Below are 27,250 nucleotides of genomic sequence, written 5' to 3' on the forward strand. Positions count from 1 at the left end.
ACACCTAATGACACGGCTTTGAAGATCTTTGTGAAAAAGGATGAGTCGGACTTCACAGCTTTCCAGACTCAAATCATTCCATCTCTCGCTAAGGGGGAAAGGAACATCTCTTCTCCTCCATAATCACTGAAACAACATACGTTCTTTTATTCTGTCATTGCTGCGGCTCCTCTGTGAGATTCAGCTTTTTTGTGCTCTTAAAGCAATCTGTCTGACATGCAACTTCCATCTCATCTGTGAAATATTGTCACTGGCGGAGCTGAGAGCACATGTGTGTGAGAGGATGTGTGTCTTTGTGTGTGTGTCAGCTGCTCCAGATTCTGAGTCTCTGTGATTAAACTGTAATTAGGTTGGTTAAACCCCCTGCAGAGCTCAGTTGCTGTCGTCTTCTCCCCCTTCCTCTCCCCTCATCCCTCTCTGTCGACTACTCCCTGCCATTTTTCCTGGCTTTTGAAGCGTGAGAGTTTTGTGGTTTTTCACTACATTTCCACATCCCCCCCGCAATAGTTCCACTTGTCTACCCTTTTGTCTTTCTGTAAATCCACTCCCTCCTCTATTCGCTTTGTTTTAGATTGTCTTGTCTTGGTGTCTGTCTGTCTTGTGTCCCTCTCAGTTCAGATGTTTTGTCGTTTCTCTCTTTTTCTGTTTCAGATGGGTCGGGATATGATTCTCCGGAGCCCTTCCTGACTGACGGAGGTCCGTGCCGGACGCCAGGGTCCGTGGCCCTGTTAGCTGTTCTGGCCTCTCTGCTCCTGGGAGTCTTCTCCTGGCTGTGACCCCTCTCCCTCTCCTCCTGGAGCTCCCACCCAGGGTCGCTGGGCTGGGCTGGCTGTCCCTCTAAATCCACCACCCCTCAGGGAAGCCCTCTGTCTCCGTCCCCCCCCTTCCCCCTCTCCCACCTCCACCTCTATACGACCACCAACCACCCCCACTGCCAGCCACGGATACCGTCCCCCGGCCTGGCTGAGAGGGTTGGGTCACCAGCTGTGTGGGAAGCTGCGCTCCATCCCTGATCCCTGAAGTCTGGGTGGAACAGCGACTCTCTGCTGAAAAACACAAGGGGAATGACTCTGCACTCATATCAAGGGGTCCTTTTGATTTATCTATTGACTCTTGGCCACTGATGGGGTAGATGTAGCCGCGGTTATGATTAAACTTGTCCAGCGCAATTCCTATCATCCAATCACGGCAGGATGCATTAAGCGATAGGCCTGGATGCACAAAAATTGGATTTTTCTCACATTGCTATCCCATTGTCAAACCAAGAATTGGAAGTGGCCAAGCTTGCATTGTAATTGTAATTCTATACTACCTGGACCAGGTCCAAGTACAGCGAGAACCAGAGCGAACGTGTAGAGATGGAGAGGAGGAAAGTGACCTGGCCTGCAGAAAAAAGAAAGGGTAGACAATGTGGGCACAGATTTAAATAACGACGGCCATATGGGAAATGTATTGGTATATGTGTTTTAGACTCAGTTTACAGCAGTGTGATATAAAAAGCAAACAGTTTGACTTTTTTTGTTTTGTGAGATGATACACATTTAAAAGGACAAGTATAATCATAGCCTGTTTCAGAGGGAGGGTGGGGTGTGTGTAGTTCTGGGTGGGTTGGGTGAGGTGTATATTTTCAGGTGGGATGTGTTCTGTCTTATTCATGTTTCTAAACAAAGCATTTATCACAGCCTGGCTAGCACAGGTGTATTCAGCACTGACTAATGTCGATTGGGTCGGGTGACTTTTGGAACCATGACTTTTTCATGTATGAATGTACCACTGGTCACCCACCTCTTTGTCTTTCTGTATTATTATGACTGTGGTCACTTACGGTACCTTTGTCTCGGACTGGCTCTGGGTTTTTTGAGGGATGGTGTGGGCGGGCAGGAGGAGAGTGAAGCGAAGACAAACAGGTGATAAAAGGAGGCGACACTCAAGTTGCATGACCACTGTGAAACCTTCAGATCTCGTTTGTAATGATGATATATTTTTTCATGGGGGAAAATCAGAAACACCCTGCTACCGCTCCCGTGCCCTCCCTTTTTTCAGACATCAAAAGAAGGAATAATCAACCTCTCTCCTCACACCGTTTCCTCTGTCTGGCTTTCGGTCGTTGATGGATTAGCTTGGGCGTGAGATAAATGGACCCACAGGGTGAAACTGACTGGAAATCAGCCCTCGGAGCCCAGGCTAGATCACAATGGACATAAATACTGACTGAAGCTGGTCCTGGGTCCGAGGGTTAAACCAATAAGGGAAGCGCATTGACTGTGGCAAATGAGGCGAAGTGTGTGTGTTTGTGTGGTAGCATCACAAAAACGTGCATGCACACACATATACAGTACAAGCACACGAACACAGTCTTTGATAATGGGACGGTTCCTCTGAGATTTTTTTTGAGCATTTATGGACATGACTATAAAGGGAACTGCACAAAGAGAGAGGGGGTCGGAGGAGAAAGTGTGTGTGTGTGTCATGGGACTGAGACTTCTTTAATGTTGGGATAGTGAACATAATGAGTAAGCACTGTGAACACACACATACATACATAAACACTTGACAACCATTGTACAGATACACACACATACAGACATTTGTAGAAAAGCACATGCAGATCTAGACATTTACAAAGACATGGCATGCACATACACAAACACACACAAACAAGGGGAAGCACTTCCTTCCCCGTTTCATCTTATTTTTGTAGCATTTAAAATCACTGTTAATTACTCCTGTGTGGGATGCAGTGATGGGGTATAGCCTGTGGAAGATTAAAAAAATGTGTTTTCTCTTCTTCTATTCCACTGATGCTGTCCTTCTATCGTTCTTCTTCTCTGGTTTGTGATCCATGGTTGGTAGTGGTAGGATGCCTCCAGGTCTGAGCGTCATGTATGAGTTTGTCTCCTTTTCTGTTTGTGATGTTTTTGTGGGAGCTGACCTCAGTCATTAAAGTCAGTCAGTCAAAAGTAAACACAGAAGTCAGAGCGAGGAGAGAAACACACAAATAAAGATTGTTTTTTTTGTCTACTCAAAATAATCCAAGTGAGTGGAATTTCTTCAGCCGAGATGTGAATTAATTTTGATTGGTTTTTGTTTTTCTTCCCAAAGGACACATGATTGTATATTCATATATTAGACTGCACCTTGATATTATTTTGCTCAGTCTATCTTCCTCTGACGTCAAAGTCTTGGAATGGTGAGCATTGAGCTCTGCCAGTCAAAGCATGAAATTATTCAGATGAAATCACTTTCTCCAATCTTCAGATGTTTCTCCCTCAGTGATGTGACAGCTAATCTGAACTGCTGACAACATGGAGGCTGAATAGCTTGATAACCTTTCCTCCCTTGTTTCCATCAGATTTCCAGCAGTGTGTTCTCAGTGATGGAAAAGAACCAAGTGCATTTCCTCAAGAACTGCACATATGCAGTATTTCCATGTTCTGCTACTTCATACATCTGTTTCACTACATTTGGAGGGAAATATTATATTTTAAACTCAACAAAATGTACTTTAGATCTATAGTTATGATTGACTTTTCAGATTTTCCTTAAAAAAACATATGATACGAGGTCTTTATTACCCAAAATTGTTACACAAGTCCCCAGTTTTTATTCTAGCTCTGTTTGATAGCCACAACATTTCCAGTCTCCCTCTCACTTTCATTGGTTTTATAAAAGCACACAAATATATATTTTTAAATACACATGATGAGGTTTTAAAATACATTGTTCAAGATTTAACATGTTGTTAGTTACCAACAGTTTGGGATTGTGACCACTTACGAAAAATCGGTTTAGTTGAGGCACCTGTCACACTTCAGATGCAATGCACTTTCATTGCAGAATTAGTACCAGAAACTGTTTATCTTGAAGTCCTAATATTTGCATATAGTGAGTAAAAGTGTGCATGATTTGTCTGGATATTTTGTGCAGTTGGACAGAAAGTTGACTAATGAGTTGTTAAAATGTCCACCAAAAACATAATTACCCTCTAATCATTTCATACTGTTGAATTGTAATCAATGTTTGAGGCCTAACAAGGTAACATTTTTCTATTATTTAGAGGGAAAAAAAGCAAAAATAATAGAAGAAAGGTATGTGTGTTCCAGCACTGTCTCTTTTTTTTACCTCGTAATTCCTTTTTCTAAATAATATTTCTGTAGTTGTACAAAAGTAGAAGTACTAGTACTCATTTAAAGTATTTCTCCATTTTGCCAAAACTTGTATGTCTATCAAAAGTCAGATGTCCTTGAGCAAGACATGGAACCATTAAATTATGTTAATGCCTAAAGGCTTAATGTCCCAAAAATCGCATATGAAATGTTTCCTCTCCTCTTTGAGCTCAGTAGGTTTTCTTTAGATCCAGACTTGAATAGACAGATGGACAATAGACTCTTACCCCCCATTAGGGCTTGCACTGGCCAGTGCTATAGCTTGAAACATTTATCAGTCCTGTTCTGAAAGCGTTATTTGAAACCACTGAGTTGCCGCTGGTGCAAAAAGAATATCTAATATATAACGTTGTTTTTGGGGAAAAGTGAGGCGCATGAATAATAGATGAACCTTGGCTGTCCATGTTTGGCCCTCCTGTGAAAAGCGGACTAATGGCTATCGATGTCTCTGGTTTCCATCAAATTGCTTCATATGGGAGCCCAATTCAAACGGAGGAGTAGATTTCAGTGAAAAGGAGACGAGGGAATGAAATTATCTGTGAATATAGAAACGCACGCTTGGTCAGCCAATTCTTCGCCCTGACAACTATCAGGTACCAGTGGGATTGGCCTAACGTAAAATTAAGCCCCATCAAGCGAGGCCTCGAAAGCTTCCCATGTCTCAATCCTTGTGAGAGGAAAGATGGATGTGTGATCTGACTGGAACAGCGCCAGGATTTAACAGATGTGCTGCTTCAAATCATGGGAAACTGCTGATCTGGGCTGTGCCACTGAAACACATACACCCACACTGTTTTATCCCCATGTATTCTCTATCTTATTAATCACCTGATTATTCCAGCTATTTTCATTGGCTGGCGTTCACGTGGGAAATGAATTGGCGAGAATACATTTGGCCTATATGATGTTGGTTTTGGCAACAACCAAAAAGAATTGCCAGGAAATGCAGATGGAGACCCCGCTCCGTTCTTCTCCTCTCTTCATCTCTTTCTGTGTTGATTTCTCGCTCTCACTGACACATTATCGGGCTATAGGCTAATCTATTCTCCTCTACCCTGTATTTTTGTCTCCTCGTATTCAACTAACTGGCATGATTTAGGAATTATGGAATTAGGGCAGTGCTCCCGTCTCTATTAATGAGGAACTGCATGATGAAAGAACTTGATCCTGAACGTGCCATCTGTAGTCACCATTACACATTCTCTTAATCTATCTCTCACTACTTTCTATTCTTTCTTTCCTCTACTTCCTTCCCCTCTCGCACTCTCCCTCACACACACATCCCCTGTCAAACACACTCACATTATAATTGTAATTACAGAGGAAGTACTAATAGCTCTTCAAGCACTATTGGATGTGGCGTGAAATGGTACAATCTCACAGCAGGAAAGTTAACTATGGACCACACACTCATGCAGAGGCACACTCACAGCAGTCCAGATGGACCGTGTGTTATTGCTGAATAATGCATGCTGTGTAGACTCTATAAAAGATACATGGGTAGAGAGAGCTGGGCACCATTCAGGCACAGTGTGCAGTTCAAAGAGGGCATCTCTGGAGCATCCCTTGTGCACATTTGGAGTTGTTATCAAATGTTTAGCTTGTGGTATTAAGCGATAGGTGACCCAACAGGGACACATATTTAGCTGGCCTTAGAGAGGGTAAAAAACAAAACACTAGGCTTTTAGACATTGTCAGTTGATATCTTGGCTGGCACTCTGCCCGGTGTCTTTGCAGTCACCTTGAATGGGCTTTGGTGGTTTAAACCATAAAACTTTGAGAATTACACATTCAATGCTAGAGGCTCGCATTTCAGAGCACCTCTCAGAAGCACTATGAAAAATATTCAGCAGCAGTCTATCTTCATGTAAAGTAGAGGGGGGAAGGGGAGGGGGAGGTCTGGGTGAAGGGTAAATGCTGCACTCATGTGGGGAAAATGAGCAGCGCCTCTTTCCTCTGGAGTCATATGACAGGACATGCGCACGACCATGTGCTGCGTTCAAGAGCTCATAGAAAGCTCCTTCCTCTGAGAATTTGTTTGAATTACAATTAATCCCCAAAAAATTAGGCCATGTATTTAAACAAAAAGTTAGGTATAATGTGCTTTGCTGCAACATAATTAAGGAAAGGAACATTGCACCAAAAAAAAGTTTTTTCGAACTAATCTAGGAGCCACAACTCATGTCATCGAAAAGGAAAATATAAACCCTTTTATGATTATAATTATTGATTACCATGTCATATAATTACAGTTGTATTGTGCTTACTGTATAACATGGAAGTAGGCTGTGTGTGCTTTAGTTGACTTCTTCATTTCCCTTTATGGTATTTCCATCTTCTGTTTTTTTGTTACTTCCACTTCAGTGCTTGTAAACGTGGGGTAGTAAATAACATATTTTAAATGTAAATTAATCCCACATTTACTAGTTGCAACATTAAAGTGATGCATCATAATGAAAGCATAATATAATATACATTGTTCTCGAATTAACTTTTCTCATATTCAGTACTTCCCGTTTTGGTGCTACTTTTCTCCTTTTGAGTACACATTTGACTGCAGCATTTTTCATTGCAATAGAGTAATTCTAATCGTGAATAGTGCTGTTTGAGTTAAGTATAATATCTGAGTACTCCACCATTGCTTAGTTGCAAACTTCCTCCTAATTTATAAAGCCAGTAAACATTTGCTCGGCTTTGGAAATCGCGATATTTCCGACAGTCAATAAAGGCACCACGCGACACAATTCGGGACGACCAGACGGTGAAAAGCCACTGAAGGAATCCAGAAGTTACCAAGTTCACATACCGTGAAGAAGGAGGAGTAACCAGCTGGTTTTTAATAAGAGGAGGTTTACCTGTAAGTATTGACTCCCAAGATAAATATCTGTCTTCCTTTCGCCTGCCAACATAGTTGTTCGAGTTGTGGCAGTTGACAGGAAAGCGGAAGTAGCTAACTACCCAGCTAGCCGCACATTAGCTGGTTTAACGAGTTGTCAACGGATTTTACCTTGTTTACAACACTACAGAAACTTTTCAAACAATGTAAGAAAACCTTATATGCTTTGACGGACACCTCGGCGTTGTTCTCTGTCGTTTTCAACTTGTTTTAATTCAGTTTAAAAGTGTCATGTTGGGGAGTTTACAGTCACAACGCTGGTGTCTTGGGTGTGGGACACTGTGTTTTCTTACTTTTATTATTGAGCCTAAAGTCACCTGTTTTTCAAGTGACCCTCGTTAAATACTTGCTCAGCACTTTACTGTTTTCCTCTGCTGTTGAGATAACCAAGGACAGGTGCAGTGGTGTAAAGTAACTAAGTACATTTACTAAAGTACTGTACTTAAGTACAATTTTGAGGAACTTGTACTGTACTTGAGTATTTCAGTGTGTTGCTTCTTTGTACTTCTACCCCACTACAATTCAGAGGGGAATAGAGTACTTCATTTGTTGTATACCTTTTAGTTATTTTACCGTTTTGGATAATACTTAATGAGACTTTAGTTACACCTGGAGTAAATTCATAATCGACCCTGGAGTATACAAAGCAATAATAACTAGCTTCACCTTTACCAGCTTGATAAACACATTAAATGTATCAATAGTTATAATCAAAACGTATAATATATTATACTGACATGTGCCAATCTGCATAATGAGTACTTTAAGTATATTTGGATGCTCATACTTTTGTACTTTTATTTGAGTAACATTTTGAATGCAGGACTTTTACTTGTAACAGAGTATTCCTACACTCTGGTACCTATACTTTTACTTAAGTACAAGATCTGAGTACTTCTGGTCAGGTGTGTGTGGATACAGTATTGCATATATTTAAATGAAACAATGGAAATGATTAACAATATCATACTTTTACCTATTTCTTCCATTATAATTGGCTGCTGTTGTCAAAATAGTTGACATTTGTAAAAACCCCCTCACACATAATGCTATGAAAATAAGAAAATGTCATGTTTTTTGAATTGTTCCTGTACAGCATGATGTCATTGACCTTCCTTCTGGCTGAATGTTATTGTAACATTAGGTCAGCATTATCAGTAAACCACCCTGCCCAAAACATTTCACACTTAACCGTAATGTGTCATCAATGAGGAGTGGGTGTTGGGGAACTGTTGAAAAAGTAGCCTTTAAGCTTGCTTGTGAAAAAAGATTAAGCTGGAGGATATGCATATAAAATGATATGAATAAGAAAAGACGTCAGTCTGTGGTGTCGTCACATCTGGAGGAACAGGTTTGGGTAGAAGAACAAGAAATGTGCTTCCCTGTTTGAGCTATTGTGTTAAGACACAGGCTGTTGGTGCTATGAGGACACTTCAACATGAACGGGTATGTCCTATAGGCTTGGTAAATGATTCTTCTTGTGGCTGTGAACACATGTAAAGTGGTGTCAGTCTAGTGTTGTTATCGGGTGTGATGTGTGAAACCTATGGCTTCCTTCCTCTTATGTTATTATGGGCTCAAATTGCTCAGGGAATAAACAGATCTAGTGTTTACCCGTGTGTGGCTTGGCTGTAACCTTCTCATCACTTTTTCATGAGGATAGATCAATATTCAGCGATGGAGAGGTTTACGCTTTACTGGCACTTGTTATTGAGATGTAAGTGTTGACATGTTCATCTGCTCTTGTTGTGGTTTGGCATTTCAAAATAAAGCATTGTGTGTAAGTCCACCTACAGTGTTATGGTGGTAAGAGCACATCAATATCTTGCCGAGTTCAATAATCGGTTAGAAAAGCAGTCGAGCCTGTGTGAACCAAGTGCCCTATTTGCAAAAAAGCATAGTCAACAACATTAAATCATCTGAACTGTCTGCCAAGTAGACTTTCCCTTTTCCCTCTATCTCAGGATGTTTGCTTGCTGCAGGTTTGAAAGGCAACTCAAAGTTCAGGGATCATTTAGAAAAACAGGAAAAAGCTACTTGAACTTTAAAGGAAAGAGTAGACCGGAGAGGAAGAAGGGAATCCAGCTGTTTCCTGATCAGAGCTTGTGGTTTATGACTAACCACGTCTTTGCTGAACCGTACAGTGTTCCTGCATCACAGAAAAACCAGCTCAAGTTGTTTACTTTCAATGATCTCTATCTCATGTTACCTTGTGCACCAAAGGCTGACATTACACCGGTGTATTCAGTGCACGCTGGGCTGCAGGAAGATCACTCGATGCACACATCAGATATAGTTAGGATTTGATCTGCTAAACCTCTCTGCAAGGTAGCCGAGATCATGCTGTGATCAGAATGTTTCTCCATGGATTAAAAGGCAGTGAAACCACACCTATAGCATTGCTCAAATTCCGTCAGTGTAGGGATTATACCTGGAATCCTTATACTGGCCAGGATAACGTGACATAATCCTGATAGTCGTCCGATCCTTACCTCTAATAGGGGCTTTTATTCTGATCCACTTCTCTTAGTTATACCTTGCCTGAACTCCAAAGTATACTAAGAACAAAATGTTAAATTGCACAACAAGTAGCCCTTAGTGGTCAACCACGATGAGCACTTCCTGACATCATGCCCGCTGTGCTGTGGTACATGTTGTGCAAGCTCATGCAATCTCCATTTTAATCAGAACACAGACTCTGCATGGAGCTATTAAACCAAGATGCAATTTATCCTAATGTGATTAACTGGGAGTTCATTTCACAGGAAGTCACATGAGATCACTTGTAGCCTATAACTAAAGTATCTGGGCTTTCTTAAAACTGAAGCTGTCTTTTTCTCGTGAGTCACTCGTGAACTTCTAAGGCTCCATTCTTAATGTCTTCACCTTTTTGTTCTTTAGCCAATTCAAAAGCAGATTGTATCACCTCTGCTGTTACTCAATCCCCCTAAAGACCTCGTGAGCTTAAAACGAAACAAAACGGCTCGTCATTTCATGCAATTGACGGGGCTGTATGAAATGGAAACTAAAATGGTCCTCCAAGCTTTGTCATTGATTTAGTTTCTTGTTCCTTTTCTATCAGCAAGCGTGTGTCCAGATTCCAGACACTCTTCCAGGGGAATGGAAATGGCTCAATTTGTATAGGTTTTGCATCTCCTTCTTCCCCCTGACATCAACATGTTGTTTTCATGTTTCCTTTTTTAGAAAAGTTCTCCAAATTAATTTTACGAGTAACTTTTAGAAACTCTCTCTATTAAAGTTTGTCCACTACAAAATGCTCTATGTATTCAGTCTTAAATGTAAAACTGAGGCTAGGTACCTTTGTGTTCATTTTAAGACATTGATATCAGCGGGTGTGTTATTAGATTTTCTAAACTACCAAATATTGATATCAATATAGCTCTCAAGAAAACAGTATCTATTATCCATAATTAAAACATTGAATTGACATCAAGCTAATTATATCTCAGTGCTGTATTTTGCTCTTGGTCTTTTACATTTGTAGAGTATCTTTTATAGTTGCCTAAAGTCAAGCTGGGTCTCAGGTTTGTTTGAGTCTTGGAGTTTTATGATAGCCGATGCCCACTGGTGTGATCTCTCTTAATCCTCCTCTCTTTCAGGCCGCAGATCATCGAGCTCGGAGCGACGGGGGGAACCTCCAAAATGGACAGCAGCAAAATGGAAGACATGACTGTGGAGCAGATCGCCATGAGGTCCAACCAAGTGACTGACGAGGTACTGAGACACACACACACACACACACACACACACACACACACACACACACACATTACATTGCATTTAGCTGACGCTTTTATCCAAAGCGACTTACAATAAGTGCATTTGACCAGGAAGACACAAACTTGAAGAAAACAGAATCATATAAGTACATCAGGTTTCATAGAGCCAAACATTTCAAGTGCTACTCAACTGGCTTTAGATAAGCCAGTCCTTTATTAGTATATAAGTGCTCTGTTAGCAGTTCTTTGTTAGTAATTATATCGCTCGAAGTGGAGTCGAAAGAGATGAGTTTTCAGTCTGCGCTATCTGCAAGCTTTCTGCTGTCCTGATGTCAATGGGGAGCTCATTCCACCATCTTGGAGCCAGGACAGCAAACCCACGTGTTTTTGCTGATGGGAACTTGGGTCCCCCTCGCAGCGAGGGCGCAGCGAGCTGTTTGGCTGATGCAGAGCGTAGTGCACGCGCTGGGGTGTACAGTTTAACCATGTCCTGGATGTAGGAAGGGCAAGATCCACACACACACACACACACACACACACACACACACACACACACACACACACACACACACACACACACACACACATCCTTTATTCTGTTATCATCTGTTTTTGAGTCGGTATGAATCTATTCTGTCCAAAATCGTTCAGCATCACTAAAACTGTATTATTACTCGCTAATGCTCAAACTGCGCAAGCTACAGACAAAAGCAGTTGAGCTCAGAGTATTTGCAACATACAGATGGGCAGTGAGGCAGTGGATAATGTGGCAGGAGTGTTTTTAAAAGTTTCTATGGTAGTTATTTTTTAATCCTTTCTTTGGGAACACTTCATTTTAATAGTCAATAATTTCTAATTAATTCTCTTGGACATTTATTGGAAAATAAAAACAAATATATTGCTGTAACTGTTAGGTGTCCAATTCATTCATCTGCAATGCGACATTAGTCCGAACAGTCTTATCAATATTCATGAAAGTTAAATGTCAATCTAGATGGAAATTAATCTCAATGTTTGGCCTACGGGAATAACTTAGCTTTTACCTTTATTTGTATTCCATAACAGCAACAAAAATACTGGTTATTTTTCTCCTCGTCCTAAGCTCAAGTCAAGGCACAAAGGACGAGCTGAACATGCAAACAATTAGATTTGTCTAGCTAAAAATTGTATTGTAATATGTCCATTGAAGTTTAGACTATTACATTCATAATGAATCAATATTTACTTCAGTTTAACTTGAGCTTTTATTCAAAGGGAAAAACTATCTTGGCTGTTTATGATTCTGCCAACTTTTACAAAACACAGTTTCCCTTCATTCTGGAAAGGAAGATTTTGGGTGGAAATCCCTTCTTTTTTTTTTTTTTCAAAACAGAATTAGTAATTTTGCACACATGCTAATTATGCACAAGCAATCAGGACTTTGAATCTTATGATATGTCCAACTATAAAGCAGCAGCCAGTAGGTGGTTAGCATTAAACACTAAAGAAGGAGGGGGAAACAGTTAGCCTGGCTCTGTCTAAAGGTTAGTTCATAAAAGTACCCCATACAGACATTAGAGCATAACGTCCTTTAAAGGTCACCTATTATGCAAAATCCACTTGTCCATGTCTCTTCTACATCAACATGTGTCCCCTCTTCTTCATGTCTCTTCTACATCAACATGTGTCCCCTCTTCTTCATGTCTCTTCTACATCAACATGTGTCCCCTCTTCTTCATGTCTCTTCTACATCAAACATGTGTCCCCTCTTCTTCATGTCTCTTCTACATCAACATGTGTCCCTCTTCTCATGTCTCTTCTACATCAACATGTTCCCTCTTCTTCATGTCTCTTCTACATCAACATGTGTCCCCTCTTCTTCATGTCTCTTCTACATCAACATGTGTCCCCTCTTCTTCATGTCTCTTCTACATCAACATGTGTCCCCTCTTCTTCATGTCTCTTCTACATCACATGTGTCCCCTCTTCTTCATGTCTCTTCTACATCAACATGTGTCCCCTCTTCTTCATGTCTTCCTTACATCAACATGTGTCCCCTCTTCTTCATGTCTCTTCTACATCAACATGTGTCCCCTCTTCCTTCTGTCTCTTCTACATCACAATGTGTCCCCTCTTCTTCATGTCTCTTCTACATCAACAATGTTCCCTCTTCTTCATGTCTCTTCTACATCAACATGTGGTCCCCTCTTCTTCATGTCTCTTCTACATCAATATGTGTCCCCTCTTCTTCATGTCTCTTTCTACATCAACAGTGTTCCCCTCTTCTTCATGTCTCTTCTACATCACATGTGTCCCCTTCGTCTTCAATGTCTCTTTCTTCTTCTACATCAAAAAATCAAATGTGTCCCCTCTTCCTCATGTCTCTTCTACATCAACATGTGTCCCCTCTTCTTCATGTCTCCTTCTACACAACAATGTGTCCCTCTTCTTCATGGTCTCCTCTACATCAAACATGTGTCCCCTCTTCTCATGTCTCTTCTACATCAACATGTGTCCCCTCTTCTTCATGTCTCTTCTACATCAACATGTGTCCCCTCTCTCTTCATGTCTCTTCTACATCAACATGTGTCCCCCTCTACTTCATGTCTCTTCTACATCAACATGTGTCCCCCTCTTCTTCATGTCTCTTCTACATCAACAGTGTCCCCTCTTCTTCATGTCTCCTCTACATCAACATGTGTCCCCTCTTCTTCATGTCTCCTCTACATCAACATGTGTCCCCTCTTCTCCATGTCTCTTCTACATCAACATGTGTCCCCTCTTCTTCATGTCTCCTCTACATCAACATGTGTCCCCTCTTCTTCATGTCTCTTCTACATCAACATGTGTCCCCTCTTCTTCATGTCTCTTCTACATCAACATGTGTCCCCTCTTCTTCATGTCTCTTCTACATCAACATGTGTCCCCTCTGTGGAAAGAGACTCTGAAAGTTTCAGGAACAAAGATTCTCTCTCTTTTTGATCCATTTCTATAAAAACCTGTCTGAAAACGAGCTGATCAGATTTTGGCCACTTTATGATGTCATAACGATGTTTTGTCTTGGTAACCATTAGCCAATCAGCAACCAAGGTAACCCCCCCCCCCCCCCCCCCCCTTATCACCTGAGTCTCCTCCTTGAGCACCATTGTGTTCTTTGTAACCAGATGTCTCTCAGAGGGGCGTGGGGAGGGGCTCCTTATTTTCATCTAAAGTAACAGACAGAGAATCAGCACTTTGGAAACAGGGCTGAAACAGAGGGGATTATGGGTAATGCTGCAATGATCTGTTTGGTGTTTGGAGCCAAACACTTCAGAGACATGTTTTGTACATATCTGAGACCTGTAATATATTGATGAACAGTATAATAGGAGACCTTTATTCTTAAACAATCAAGATTATCATTGTTGTGATGAAATAATCATTTCAGACATGCCCACGTTGAAGACCGAACAATTTGACAAGTGTGTTATCACTAGGGCAACATAATACCAGGCACATATTATCCTGGGGTTGCTTAAATATTCAGTAGCATGGAAAGAGCAGAGGGTTTGTAATTAGACTCATTGTGTTCACAGTTGATTATGTGTGTGTGTGTGTGTGTGTGTGTGGGAGGCTTTACGCCTAATTTAGCTTTAGCTCCCTTTTCCCATCTGCGCTTTTGATGGTTTGAATGTTGTCAGCTATATCTAAGTGTTTTATTATCAAGGAGATAATTGTTTCATCGGCACCCGGGGCATCGTATGATCAGCCATCTGATTCAAATGGAGGAACATTCATTTACTCTAGTGCTCTTCACCTTCCTGTAATTCTAATTGTTTACTTTTTTCTTCTTGACTGCGCTGTTTCTCTCATGTGTGTGTTTCCGACTTAACCTCTTTCTCCTTTTCCTCCTCCTCCTGCTGCTGGCAAGGCAGTGTCCTTCTGCTCACACTTCTTCACACTCTTTGGGTAACAACTCATAGCTGAAAAACTCAGAGCATGTCCCGAAATATATCAGGGCAGCGAAGGATTTTGTTATAAGATTGTTGTTGGGGAGACTATCATAAGGCTGTTTCCAAGTCCTCAATTTAGAAAATGGCTTCCACATTGTGTCAAAGTTAATTAAAGGCATTGTTTGTGTGCTACTTTCTTATAATTCTGGTCTATTGCAGCCAATTAAAACCTGTACTTTGTTTGATTCTCTCTGTGTTAGAATAGGACTTGAATTAAAAAGCATGTCGCTTGCTGGAACCTGCATGCACATCGCCTCACTGTACTTCCATTTAAGCCGTCCCAAACAATGATTTAAAAATACCACACCATTGTCTGTATCTCAGAGATCCGTCCCAGCAACCCAATCTGGGACATTTGGCTAAGACAGCAGTTTTCAGGGCTTAATTAGCCAAGTTTGAGGATTTTTAGAGACATAACTTAATGTTTATCCACCCAAATGATGTTCTGGCAAGGCCAACAGAAACCTGGCTGAGCTCAACACATCCATCTCGCCAATTCCTTGTTTGTCTGTGTCTCAACTCGCTGATAAATGTATTCAGAGCAAACATAACACAGAGAGGAGGCAGAATCTGGTCCCCCTCTCTCTTGTTAACACTTCATTAGTGATGGGAACAATGGAGTCATGCCCTGAGTCACTTCCGCGCTCTGCTGCTTGGGGTGCTCTGTTCACTTTGTACAGCACTTGCTATTAATAGAGACACAAAGGCGTAACTCACCTGAACTGACTGCATTCCTGTTCACCAACAACCTTAGTGTGTTTTTGTCCGTGTCCTGCTTTTAGATTAACTTGTGTGCTAGCCGCAGCCATATCACTTCAACAGTGAGTAGACACAGTGACACAGTTAGAGATTAGTCACAGAACAAATGTAGCTGTGTCCCAAACACATGCTAATCTAATGCTGGTTAGTATGGAGTGGTCACACAAAATGAAGTTTACTCCAACCAGCATTATTCATACCAGACACTCATTTGTGAGTTGTGCCGAATAAAGTCCTCTCTACGACTGAAGATTAAAAAACATTCACTTTATTGTAGGGCTGCTCGATTATGGCAAAAATCATAATCTCGATTATTTGGGTCAATAATTGATATCACGATTATTAAAAACATTATGAAAACATCCATTTATTGGAAAACAAATTTGAACAGTATGTTTTTAACAGTTGATTACCCTGAACTTTAAGTATAATTCAACTGAAAAACCAATACAAAAAAAAATCGTTTTATTTCGATTACGTTGTTTTTGTAATCGTTGCAAGCCAAAATCGTAATTGCGATTTAAAATACGATTAATTGAGCAGCCCTACTTTATTGTCACGAAACGTTTACTCATACTCGCACTGAAAATGCAACAACTTTAGAATAGTAGTTGACGATTCATTTTCTGTCGAGGAATTTACTGATAAATTGACCAAAAGTTTTAGCTCAATTAGAGGACTGCTCCAAAATGAAATGTTTTGTTTTACCAACAACATTAATTACTATCAATTCATAAACATGTTAATGTCTCTAAGCTTGAACAGCCAAATAAGCTCTAGAGCTGAGAGACTAATTTCCAAATGATTGGAATTATGTTTAAGCAACAAGCACTCTTTTGTTTTCCGGATCTTCTTCATGTATTCATATTATAGGCTAGAAAACTGCTCCGTCTACTCACTATAACCAAATTACTGTTTAATTAGTTCCCAGTTGTGGTCTGATCAAATGAACAACATTATTTCCATGATGGGAAAGGACATTGAGGGAAATGATCTGCATATGTTCCATCTTTGACTACAATTGTGCGATCATTGTCTCACACGCAGTACTGTCCGGTCAAAGGGTCTGAAAATCATCTAATATCAACTTTAAATTGCACAGAACAGAGCAGCCAGTTCTGCATTGTTGTTCCTGTGTTCATTTATGTTTGATGCATAATTACTGCTGCGTATAGGGCTAAATTAAAATGGTCTAATAGTCATTTGGACTAATACACCTTCCTCACTTTCCTTTGCAAAACGGTAGTTTGTTGTCCAAGATAATCCACGTTAAAAGAACCGGTCATCTGTTGTGTCCAAGTCTACAAACAAATAGTTTGATGAGAAATGTTTTTAAAGGTTTTTCATCTTCGAAAAGCACAGTGACCTCAAAAACTTGATGAATCTCATATTCAATAGGCTAGATGTTATTTTTATTAATTGCCATGTTGGAATCTTTTGATTGTTTTTATTAATCTTGCTCATAATAATTATAATTTGTGTGTATATATTTGTTGTACTAAAACCCCCTGTTTATCCCTCCAGTCGCTGGAGAGCACTCGCAGGATGCTGCAGATGGCGGAGGAGGTGAGACTTCTGACACACATTCGTTTCCCCTGCTGCTGTGTTTTGATCACAAGAATGTGACTCTGTGTTGGTTAATAATCACCCCCACCTGCATGACGATATGGAACATTTTCTAAATGACTCAGCCTTGATATGCTTGAATAATGAACTGTTAATAATTTGATATTCTGATAGTAATAGCACTTTTACATTACATTACATTGCATTTAGCTGACGCTTTTGTCCAAAGCGACTTACAATAAGTACATTCGACCAGGAAGACACAACCTTGAAGAAAACAGAATCATATAAGTATATCAGGTTTCATAGAGCCAAACATTTCAAGTGCTACTCAACTGGCTTTAGGTAAGCCAGTCCTTTATTGGTATAAAAGTGCTTCGTTAATCGTTCTAACGCTCGAAGTGGAGTCGAAAGAGATGAGTTTTTCAGTTTGCGCCGGAAGATGTGCAAGCTATCTGCCGTCCTGATGTCAATGGGGAGCTCATTCCACCATCTTATTACAAGGAAATTGTTAGGAAAAATATCACTCGTCAACGGCTTGAGCTTCAATATCAGGATCCATGTATTTATTATCCTCTCGAGAATGGAAGTAGTCATCACATACAGAGCATTTGGTTCAACTAGTTCCTGAACAGTGTCCTTCACATGCTGATATCCAAGAGAGTGTTACAGTCACAAGCTGGAGGAATACCGGTTCAAAGCAGTATTCAATGTTTAGTTCAGATAGCTAGGGCCTGCGTAAACAATAAACATGACAGCCTATCTCCATAGAGGCTGAATCATCATGTTAATCACATAGCTATCATATGCCTAAAACAGTCCTGATGCTCTTCTAGGTAATCATACATCCTGTTACGTAACATAGGGCCTTTGTTATCATGTGCTACTCTGATATTAGAAGAGTACATTCAGTATTTTCCCCAACAGAAATGATTGTAACTAATACACTTTTTAAATGAATAATAGTGATAGAATTCTGAACAGACGACATCCTCATCAAATCGTTTGATTGTGTCCAACCCTGATTATTTCCATTCTTTGTAATGTTTTATTGTCTCTAATGGTTTCATTAGTTCTGATCCGTCCTCTTGTGTTTTCAGAGCAGACAGACCGGCACCAACACCATCGTGATGTTGGACCAGCAAGGAGGTAGATATATTAATGACAACACTGCAAGCTTTGATGCAGATGTTTCCTCTTTGTCTGTGCCAAACAGTGTTAATTTCGTCAACGAAAACTATGACTTAAAATGTTCGTCAACGACCTTTTTCACATGACGAGAAGATGACGAGCTAAAAATTTAGTTTGTAATAAAAACTATGACGAAATGTATATTTTGTTTTCCTTGACGAGACGGGACTAAGGTGTTAATGGCGGACATTCAAAATACAGGATATTTTTCCCCAATTGTCCATCTTGTCTGTCAAAATGCATCCCTGTCATTGGTTGAATTAGTTGGGATTCTGGGAATCTGCACACGTCACTCACATTACACAAGTAAAGTGTTAAGAGAGTGAAATGTTGCTTTACGAATTTCAACAACTGATACTGTCACCTTGATTACAATTTCAGATACCTGTATTTGCCTAACTGAATTAGTTTAAGGAGAGAAAACATTTTGACTAAAATGTAATGAGTTGTTATCGACTAAAACTGAACTAAAACTATGAAGGATAAAAAGGTCTAAATTGTGAATAAAACTAATGACCATTTTTGTCTTAAGACTAAATCTAAAATAGCTGCCAAAAATAACACTGGTGCCAAATGCTGACTTAGACATATTTTGTGCTAACCGTCCTGAGTTAATATAAGCACCTCGAGAACTGGGTAGTTTTAAATATTAAAAAGCTGTGCTAATAAAGGTGTATTCTTAACAGTAACCATGCCTCACAAATATAACCGCAGCACTTCCCTGAAGGAGGTGGCATTTCAATTAAATAAGACATATTTGTTCTCGAGTGTGCTTAAGTATTGCCCTGAAAGATTAAGGAAATAAATTGTTATTTGTAGTAATTTATTTTATTTAAGTGTTTATGAATGCTCTCCAGATTTTCTCTGGATGGGTTATTTTTCTATATTTGTGCAAACTGGGGTTTTGTTTCATGCCTGTTAACTTGAAGTGCAAGTGCTATCCAAGGGATGCTTTCCCCATTTGGGAAATATCTGTCATTTTTATTATTTGTTAAACAATGTGCATTATGTTCTCTTTTTGTTATATCCCTTTTGTTGCTGCTGCTATGACCCCATTAAGGAATCCTCACAGGGACAATTACAGTCTAATTGAATCCATTCTAGAAAGGGATAGGTAAAGGTGATAAACAAAACCAAGTTAAGAATAACAAAACTCCTGAGGCCTGTACGACGAAGCCGGTTCAACATAACCTGGATATGTTTGAGTTAGCCGGTTGGCCTAATCCAAAATATACGCGCTCTCGCTAAACGGTCCTATGACGCGGGTTATCAAGTGGATCGCTCAAGCCAACCGTGTCCTATCTAGTTATGCACGTTCACATAAAAGGGGCGGGGTTAGCAACATTCGACCAATCACAAACATGGAGAAGCGCACTGACAGAGCAGCGTCATACTTCCTGAATGAAAAGTGAACTATAATATTAGACAAATATGAAGAAGTTAAACTTTAAACATCCATGACTTAAACACTTTATCCAGGATAAAAGCCACAGAGCTGCACCTGCAAGGTGAATACAGCTGGTAACAGAAAAAGTGTTTGAATGAGTACATTAACAGGTTTATGATATCACTGCCCCGTCTAAAACACGATCTGACTTTAATTACATTTGACTTGAGTTTTTCGTCAACTTAATGTGTTGCTTAAAATAATACTTCTGCATACAGCATGTGACACCGAGTGTTGCACGGCCAGATACGGCTCAGCTGACTCAGATAAGAAAATATATGATACAGATGTGATATGAATGATAATGGGACACATCGACTTCTGCACTCACAGTGCTGTAGGCCTACGTAATGTTACTTTGATCCGGTTACTTATGTTGTGGCAGATATTTAAGTAAGCTTTCTTAACGCTAATGTATAATAGTCAGATTGCTCTGAAGATGGAGGTGATATTCTATTAATTTTCACGTTCACACAGTCAGTTGATTTTTGCTGGCCGTCTTTCCTGCAATGGCAGTTTTTCTGTATTTCCTCTATCCTGTAATATGACTTGATCGCTTTAAACTCCGCTCACGGAGCTCTGATTGGTCAGCAGGCAGTGCTTTCACTGAGTTGATCTCTTAGCCTGCAACCTAACCTGCTCTGGGGCAGGTTAGCCGCTCAGCATAAGTTACCATGGAGATCTAGCCCGCTAAAAAGAGAACCAGCGTCGTAGGACCGGAAACCCAGAGTTTTCCCTGAAGTTAGCCGGCTAAGCAAAAATCCGGCTTCGTAGTACAGGCCTCTGGTGTGTAAAATGTACCTGGATACAGAAGAGGGGGGTGTGACATGGTGTGTGTGTGCCTGTGTGTGTTTCAGAGCAGCTGAGGCGTGTGGACGAGGGCATGGACCAAATCAACCAGGACATGAGGCAGGCGGAGAAAAACCTGACCGACCTCTCCAAGTGCTGCGGCATGTGCGTGTGTCCCTGTGACAGGTACACTACAGCGAGATGCTGAGCCTCACCTTCACTGCTCCGTGTTATCAGGCTGTTTTCCTCTCTGTGTGCTGTGCTTTGATTTGTCATGATAGTTTATGGAACCGGCATGTGGCTGGTTTGTGTTTCAACGTCACATTGAGGAGCAATATAGAGCTAACGGACAACAAAGCAGTATGGAACATTTGAATTTGCATATTTGTTAACTTGATTTGCTTAATTTTTTACATTATATTAAGGGGAAGGGCCTTTTCATCAGGCATCTCTTTTCAGATGTTAACTGACTGACAATCGAAACACTTCTCCAGCTTGTTTAGGCATGAAACACTCTTGGTTAAAACAAGGAGACAACATTTCTGACTATTTAAATAAAAGCCAAAAGATTTGACCTCAAATTCTCTCAAGGGCTAACAGCTGCTGTGAGTTAAAGATTATGGGGATGATAATACTGTCATTTAAATAATAGTCAGATTTATTCACTTGGACACTGGATTATCTTTGGATGAATTTAGTAACTGCGGCACTGTGTTGTTGTGTTCCCAGCTCCAACTACAAAGTGCTTTGAAATCTTTTTTTTCTTTGATTGGCCCCTCTGCCTGGAGCATTCTCCATGGCAACAGCTGCCAATGCTCATGGGTATTATGGTACTTAAAGCCGTCCAACATGCAAAACTACAGTTGGATGCATTTTCATTAGCGTATGGGATTGTTCCCTCATCTTTGAAAGTCCTTTGTTTCCATGTTGAGAAACACTGAGGATAATAACAAAGAAATTGAAGTGGGGAACCAAACTGGTAAAAAAGAAGCACTCTGCCCTCACTACTGGAACAAACGCTTCCATGCAACACCTCTGATCTGTCAGTGTGATTTTTACATGATCACAGCATGAGAGCGAGTATGACATGGAGAGAAGATTTACACATGTGCTTGTCAAATGTTTATTTTTGGGAGTAAAAGATTAATTGTACAATTTGTGAGCATTCCCAATGGCTTATGAACGTGTACAGGATGTGATGGATGACAGGTGTGCTGCTCTGTGCTCAGCACAGTGTGTGTGTGTTTATTTGGTTCTAAACATGGTAAAAAATCTCCCCAAATTGCTTTCACATTGGAGAAGAGGATTCTTTGATGAGTACCGTAAGATAAGGTAGGGAATCTGTTTTAACTTCCTCTATGTGAGCTTTATATTCGCTTATGCCAGAGCCATGTGGTTGTATTGAACACTTGTACACTTCTAGTTTTTATTTGAAGAACTCTGGATTTCCTGCCTGGTATTGACTTTCTGTTTTTCCTCCAGGGTGTCGTCTATCGAGAAGGACTCAAAGTACAAGCGCACATGGGGTCATAGAGGAGCCGACAACGAGAATGACTCCAACGGAGGAAAAGTGGTCTCCAGGCAGCCGTCGGCCGTCCGCAACGGGCAGGTCCAGGCCAACGCCTCGGCCCCCTCAGGACCCTACATCAAGAGGTGGGCCCTCCACCCTAATGTTGCCAGTGGCATGTTGTAAATGTTGAATTTCAGTTGCACAATTGACAGATTAAGACACATTTCTTGACGTTTACAGGATAACCAATGATGCTCGTGAGGATGAGATGGAAGAGAATCTGGACGCGGTCGGCAGCATCATTGGCAACCTGAAAAACATGGCTCAGGACATGGGCAACGAGATAGATAGTCAGAACAAACACATCGACGGCATCAACGACAAGGTGGGACATTAATGACATTTCAAACTTTTTAACCTGTTGGTTGGGCCTCAGGTTTACGTGCATTATTTCATCCTTAACAATTCACATTCTTCCACTTCCTGTTTAACTAGTTAATGCAAGTTTAAGGTGGAGTTATGTTGTAAATATTAAGTTGCATCCAGGGCTGCTCACTGAACTAAATCCATTTTTAAGTATTTGCAAAGCCTATGAGTCTGAATCCCTATTATTGTCCATGTTTACTTGGTCGAAGTCTTCTTCTACTCTGCCTTTGTTGGCGCACTGCTGCTGTTCATCTTGGTGAATTACTGCTTCCTGTTTATCATTGGACAGTGTGAAACTATTCCACGTACACAAGAGAACTCTTTTAAAACCAGCTAAATAGCATTAGAGTTGAAACAATCCCCTGGTAACCTTTTAAGTGTTTAAAAATATATTTAAAGTCAGTGAGTTGTATATGAAAGACAGGTTGCATACTGGTATAGCAACCCCTTCATCATCCGTTTCTCCTCTGTCTTCTTCCAGGCGGACATGAACAAGTTTCGTATCGATGAAGCAAACCAGAGAGCCAACAAGCTCATCAAGTAGACGAGGAACGCTTCTGCCAGTTTATTCTATCAACCTCCACCCTCTGTCGCCACACCCATACACCCACTGCACACTCGCGCACACTCACAGAAAATAAAAAAAGAAATTCAGTCAGGAAGAATATCTTTGCCGCCTGTGACATTTCTGCATTTTCTAAATCAGCCACCACCAACATACCCTTTGACACATGTATGTATGCTGGACTTTGAGAAGCATGAGGGCATCAGAAGCTGCACCGAGAGGAAGTGACCGCCTGCCCATCACTGCTGCTCATATCATATCTCACAGAAAGGGAAGTAGCAAAGGTCAGCTGCTTCGCTTTCTACTTCACCTTTTTCTTAAAGTTAATAACTCAGAACTGTTTCTCTCTGTGTGTGTGTGTGTGTGTGTGTGTGTGTGTGTGTGTGTGTGTGTGTGTGTGTGTGTGTGTGTGTGTGTGTGTGTGTGTGTGTGTGTGTGTGTGTGTGTGTGTGTGTGTGTGTGTGTGTGTGTGTGTGTAAAAAAATGCTCATACGCTGTCTTTAAGTAATATACAGCCTGTCGTTCGTTGAAGGATCACCCTAATGATACCCATCTGGTTTAATCGTAAAACGTACTCAAATTCTCATTGGCTAATTGTGTAATGTATCATATATAATAGATTTGAGATGATGTGCTTATTTAATTTTTTTTTTTCAAGCAGAAATGACTTGTGAATAAAGTTGTTGTTTTATAAACACTTTGTTCTCATGTCATTTAAGCCATTTCAGATGTAAAAGATATTTCAAAAATATATTAAATGTTGTGCTTTGGAGAGTCATGGCAAATCTTTCATGCTGGAATTCAAAGCCCCTTCTCCTAAATGTTTCTGACTCGAATCCAAGCTTGTTGTAACTTTTTGTGAGAGGTGTTGAACTGGACTTGGAAATGTAAAATATACTAATTACTTTTCCTTCAAATGAGAAGGAGGGTCAGTAAGCATCATGAAAAACCTTCATCAGGAACTCCTCCAAAGCATCTAGTTTATTTTCTAATAAAACTAAATATGTGAATCATGACGGTGTTGAATAACGGTGGTTTATTATCCGTGGGTCGACTGCTGTTCTTCATGTTTAGTGTCTCCTGCGGTTTCTCCCTCTGATGTAAATACTGAAAGATATTGTAGCTGTTTATATTAATTTCCTAAAGTAATCCTGTTAATCTAATTTCATTTTTCTTTCCTCCCTTCCTCCTGACTAATAGAGATGTATAGCACCCAGGAGGAGATTTAACTTTGAATGCAGGGTTCCTTCACAAGTCTGAAATTAATATCCTCAGGTATTATAATTGAACAGTTTGTAAAATTATTCTGAAAATAAATGTTCAGTTCTAAAACACAGGGCTGTGCATTTTTTAAATCTGCTACTAGTTCTCATATAGGCTGCCGTCATATGCAGGAGTTTTATAATAAAAACCTAAAATGTAAGTAATTACTATAAGTTATAAATGTGCAGGAACTCTGCCTTTGTAGATGATCCATGGTTGTGTTGTAACAGCCGCTGTATCAAACAGCTACTCTTGCATCTGTTATGTAAATAGCCAGTTTTCACAGCACAACTGCGGTGAAATGATAATCTTATGATGGAAAGCATAATTTGTTTTGTCAAATCCGTAGCCAGGCTGAGAAATTACCCCTGGCAGCAAGATGCAAAAGTATACACGTTAAATGAATGCAGTTTAGGCGGAAGCGTAGAAGCAGAATAAGTCCTGCGGGCTCTATTAAGGCCTCACTGTGAGAAATTGGGTAAAGATAAAGTAATACTTTATTCCTCATTCAGAACAATGGAAAGGCTCTCCTTTCACAGCACATCTCCATGGCAACCTTTGATCTCTGGGCTCAAGTACACAGGTGTTTGATAACGTCGTCACCATGGTAACCTTTGATCTCTGGGCTTACACACACAGGTGTTTGATAACGTCGTCAATGTCCCTCCTCGACTCCTCTCGCCTCCCCTCCTCGGGACTTGACCCGGAAATCGATCAAGACCCGTCATGTTGAAGGACGTCCCAATCTCTTAAATGCACATGGGGTGTTTCTTAATGTCAAGGAAGGATCCTCTAGAGCCACTATATCAAGGATACTCCGTCATCGAGTCCTGCCGAAGGACTGTTCCAATCAATAAATCAATGTTTATTTATATAGCAGCCCAATATCACAAATGTTACATTTGTCTCAGTGGACTTCACAGTTTGTACAGAATATCAGTATGACAATACGACACCCTCTGTCCTTAGACCCTCACATCGTACAAGGAAAAACTTCCGGAGAAAACCCACAGTTTAAAGGGAAAAATGGGAGAAACCTCAGGGAGAACAACAGAGGAGGGATCCCTCTCCCAGGACGGACAGACGTGCATCAGATGCCGTGTGTAAATTGAAAAGATAATACATTTGCAACATCGGTAGTCCAAATGTTTGGAAATGCATGTGTCTATAATAAGAAGATGAATCCACGAGGATATTCATCCAGGACTTATGATCCAGAAGTCAGGACCACAGCCACGACTCAAGATCCAGGGCTCGCGATCCAGTACACAGGACCGCAGCAACAGGATCATCCATGACTCCGGATCCCGGCGTATGTAGACACCAAAAAGAAAGACATTTTGGGAAGCTGGGTTAATCGGAACAGTTAATGTCCAGGATCCTTGGAATTCTACCGAGGCTGGAGTCCTTCGTTGCGGGAAATTTCGAGGATGCATATGTGTATCTATGTCTTAAAATCCCCACAATGCTTTGCGCACGGACCAATTTCCAAAATCTTTGTCGGAAATGGCTGAATCCAGGCAGTACACATTTAAATGTAAGTATGTTCAGTGGCGTAGTAAATGTGCACATGACTTGTGTTTAAAGTTTGAGTTTTGCCCGTGTGAAATCAAACCAAACCTTCTGAAAAATGAAACAAACTGTCACCTGGGGCCTCATTTATAAAGGGATATACGCTCAAAAAACGGCGTACGCCAGTTTCTACGCAATATTTGCGATATATAAAATACTAACTTGACGGGAAAATGTGCGGTCCTCCACGCAAACTCTAACCCATGCGTACGCACTAAGCACAAAAACGGGAGAGACGAGAAACTGCGACACCGCGTTGGCAGAAGGAAGAATGGAGAGAAATATGTGGAAATAATACCATAAACAAAATGTTACCTCTCATTTATCATATGAAGAATTCATTTTCAAACATTGATTAAAGCCAATCTTAAAATGATTAAACAAACGCCTGTTTGAGACTCCTCAGTGCACACAAGAACATAACTTGGAGAAATAAATAAATACGGATATGTTATTTAAAAGCACCTCGAATATGTTGTGTTAATGTTATGAAATGTTTTCTCATAAATGATGCGGTTTTGCATTTCTATAGGTTGTACGAGCATGGTTTTATATACTACCATGTTTAATCATGTTTTATGCCGTTTGCTAAGACTTGATAAGTCGCTCATAAAACACAGGATGTATGGAAACTAAGAACACCATATGTGGTCAATTGTACAGCTAATATAACACAACACATTAGTTGTATTTCCTTTAACTGGTGGATATAGAGTTGCTGCAGTGGAGACGCTGCGCACAGCTGATCGACAGCTGGGACACAAACCACCAAAAACATAATTCAAATCCAGTCATCATGACTCCACTCCGGAGGGATTCCCCGATCATTTCTTACAGTTTCTCATCAAGGGGGGGTCTCCTGTCCCCGGTGCAAACACACTGACTGAGGAAGGCTATGTGTATTTTTTTTGTCATTAACCTTTTTCGGACCTCTTATTTATTTATTTTGGTGACGATCCGACCTCCATGCTGCTACTCTGGTTCAAATGGCATCCACCAAACAATATGATTTATCTCGACCTCCCCAAAATAACCAAAATCTGACACGGTGTGAGATGTCTTTTTTAGCTGTTCTGTCGTCATTTCCTGCGATCTTCTTTATTCAGTCAGTCAGAATGAATGAATGAATGGGCGTTTCTTTGACTATTTATAGGCAAATATGGGCGTTACGTGAAGCCCGCAAAAGCTACACCGCATTTCGAGTCGATTGTGATTTATAAAGGGAAACCGGCGTAGGAAGTGCTGTACGCACTTTCCTCGCCGGTACGCAATGTTTGGTGAATCGGAAAATGTCGGAACATTTCTGTACCTATTTTTTGGATTTCTACTAGCCTACGTAAGCAACCTTCCCACGTGAATCCTACGCACGGCGTTATAAATGAGGCCCCT

General features: G+C 40.6%; 2 protein-coding genes across 6 annotated transcripts in view; both read left to right on the forward strand.

Moving 5' to 3' along the window:
- The window catches only part of efna2a (ephrin-A2a), a 75,685-nt gene extending 72,657 nt beyond the window's left edge, over positions 1-3,028 (forward strand). The window contains exon 4 of one of the 2 annotated variants that reach the window (XM_034235355.1): positions 652-3,028. In XM_034235355.1, coding sequence (XP_034091246.1) covers positions 652-776 — 125 coding nt within the window. In that variant the 3' untranslated portion in view covers positions 777-3,028. The remainder of the gene's footprint in view (positions 1-651) is intronic. The other variant, XM_034235356.1, reaches the window with a different exon arrangement.
- A 3,773-nt stretch (positions 3,029-6,801) lies between these two features.
- LOC117558887 (synaptosomal-associated protein 23-like) lies at positions 6,802-24,042 on the forward strand. Of its 4 annotated transcripts, XR_004570883.1 has the most exons (9): positions 8,468-8,508; positions 10,683-10,797; positions 17,057-17,098; positions 18,199-18,247; positions 20,594-20,711; positions 22,008-22,178; positions 22,276-22,420; positions 22,943-23,226; positions 23,259-24,042. XR_004570883.1 is itself a non-coding variant. In XM_034235373.1 (8 exons), the coding sequence occupies exons 2-8, from the start codon at positions 10,726-10,728 to the stop codon at positions 23,003-23,005; spliced, it is 660 nt and encodes a 219-aa protein (XP_034091264.1). In that variant the 5' UTR covers positions 6,802-7,023; positions 10,683-10,725; the 3' UTR covers positions 23,006-24,042. The 4 variants fall into 4 exon arrangements, 3 of the variants coding, with proteins under 3 accessions (XP_034091264.1, XP_034091263.1, XP_034091261.1); XM_034235373.1 differs by lacking the exon at positions 8,468-8,508 and adding an exon at positions 6,802-7,023 and having other exon boundaries at positions 22,943-24,042; XM_034235372.1 differs by lacking the exon at positions 8,468-8,508 and adding an exon at positions 7,053-7,208 and having other exon boundaries at positions 22,943-24,042.
- Positions 24,043-27,250: the final 3,208 nt, after the last annotated feature.

The sequence above is a fragment of the Gymnodraco acuticeps genome, unplaced genomic scaffold (assembly GCF_902827175.1).
Source record: "Gymnodraco acuticeps unplaced genomic scaffold, fGymAcu1.1, whole genome shotgun sequence".
In the NCBI taxonomy this organism is placed as follows: Eukaryota; Metazoa; Chordata; class Actinopteri; order Perciformes; family Bathydraconidae; genus Gymnodraco; species Gymnodraco acuticeps.

Bases quoted from the DNA above. Each gene is read 5' to 3' on its own strand.
- LOC117558887 (XM_034235370.1), top strand. The intron at 10,798-17,056 runs GTACTGAGACAC...TTATCCCTCCAG, and splicing joins CCAACCAAGTGACTGACGAG to TCGCTGGAGAGCACTCGCAG. The intron at 20,712-22,007 runs GTACACTACAGC...TTTTTCCTCCAG, and splicing joins TGCGTGTGTCCCTGTGACAG to GGTGTCGTCTATCGAGAAGG.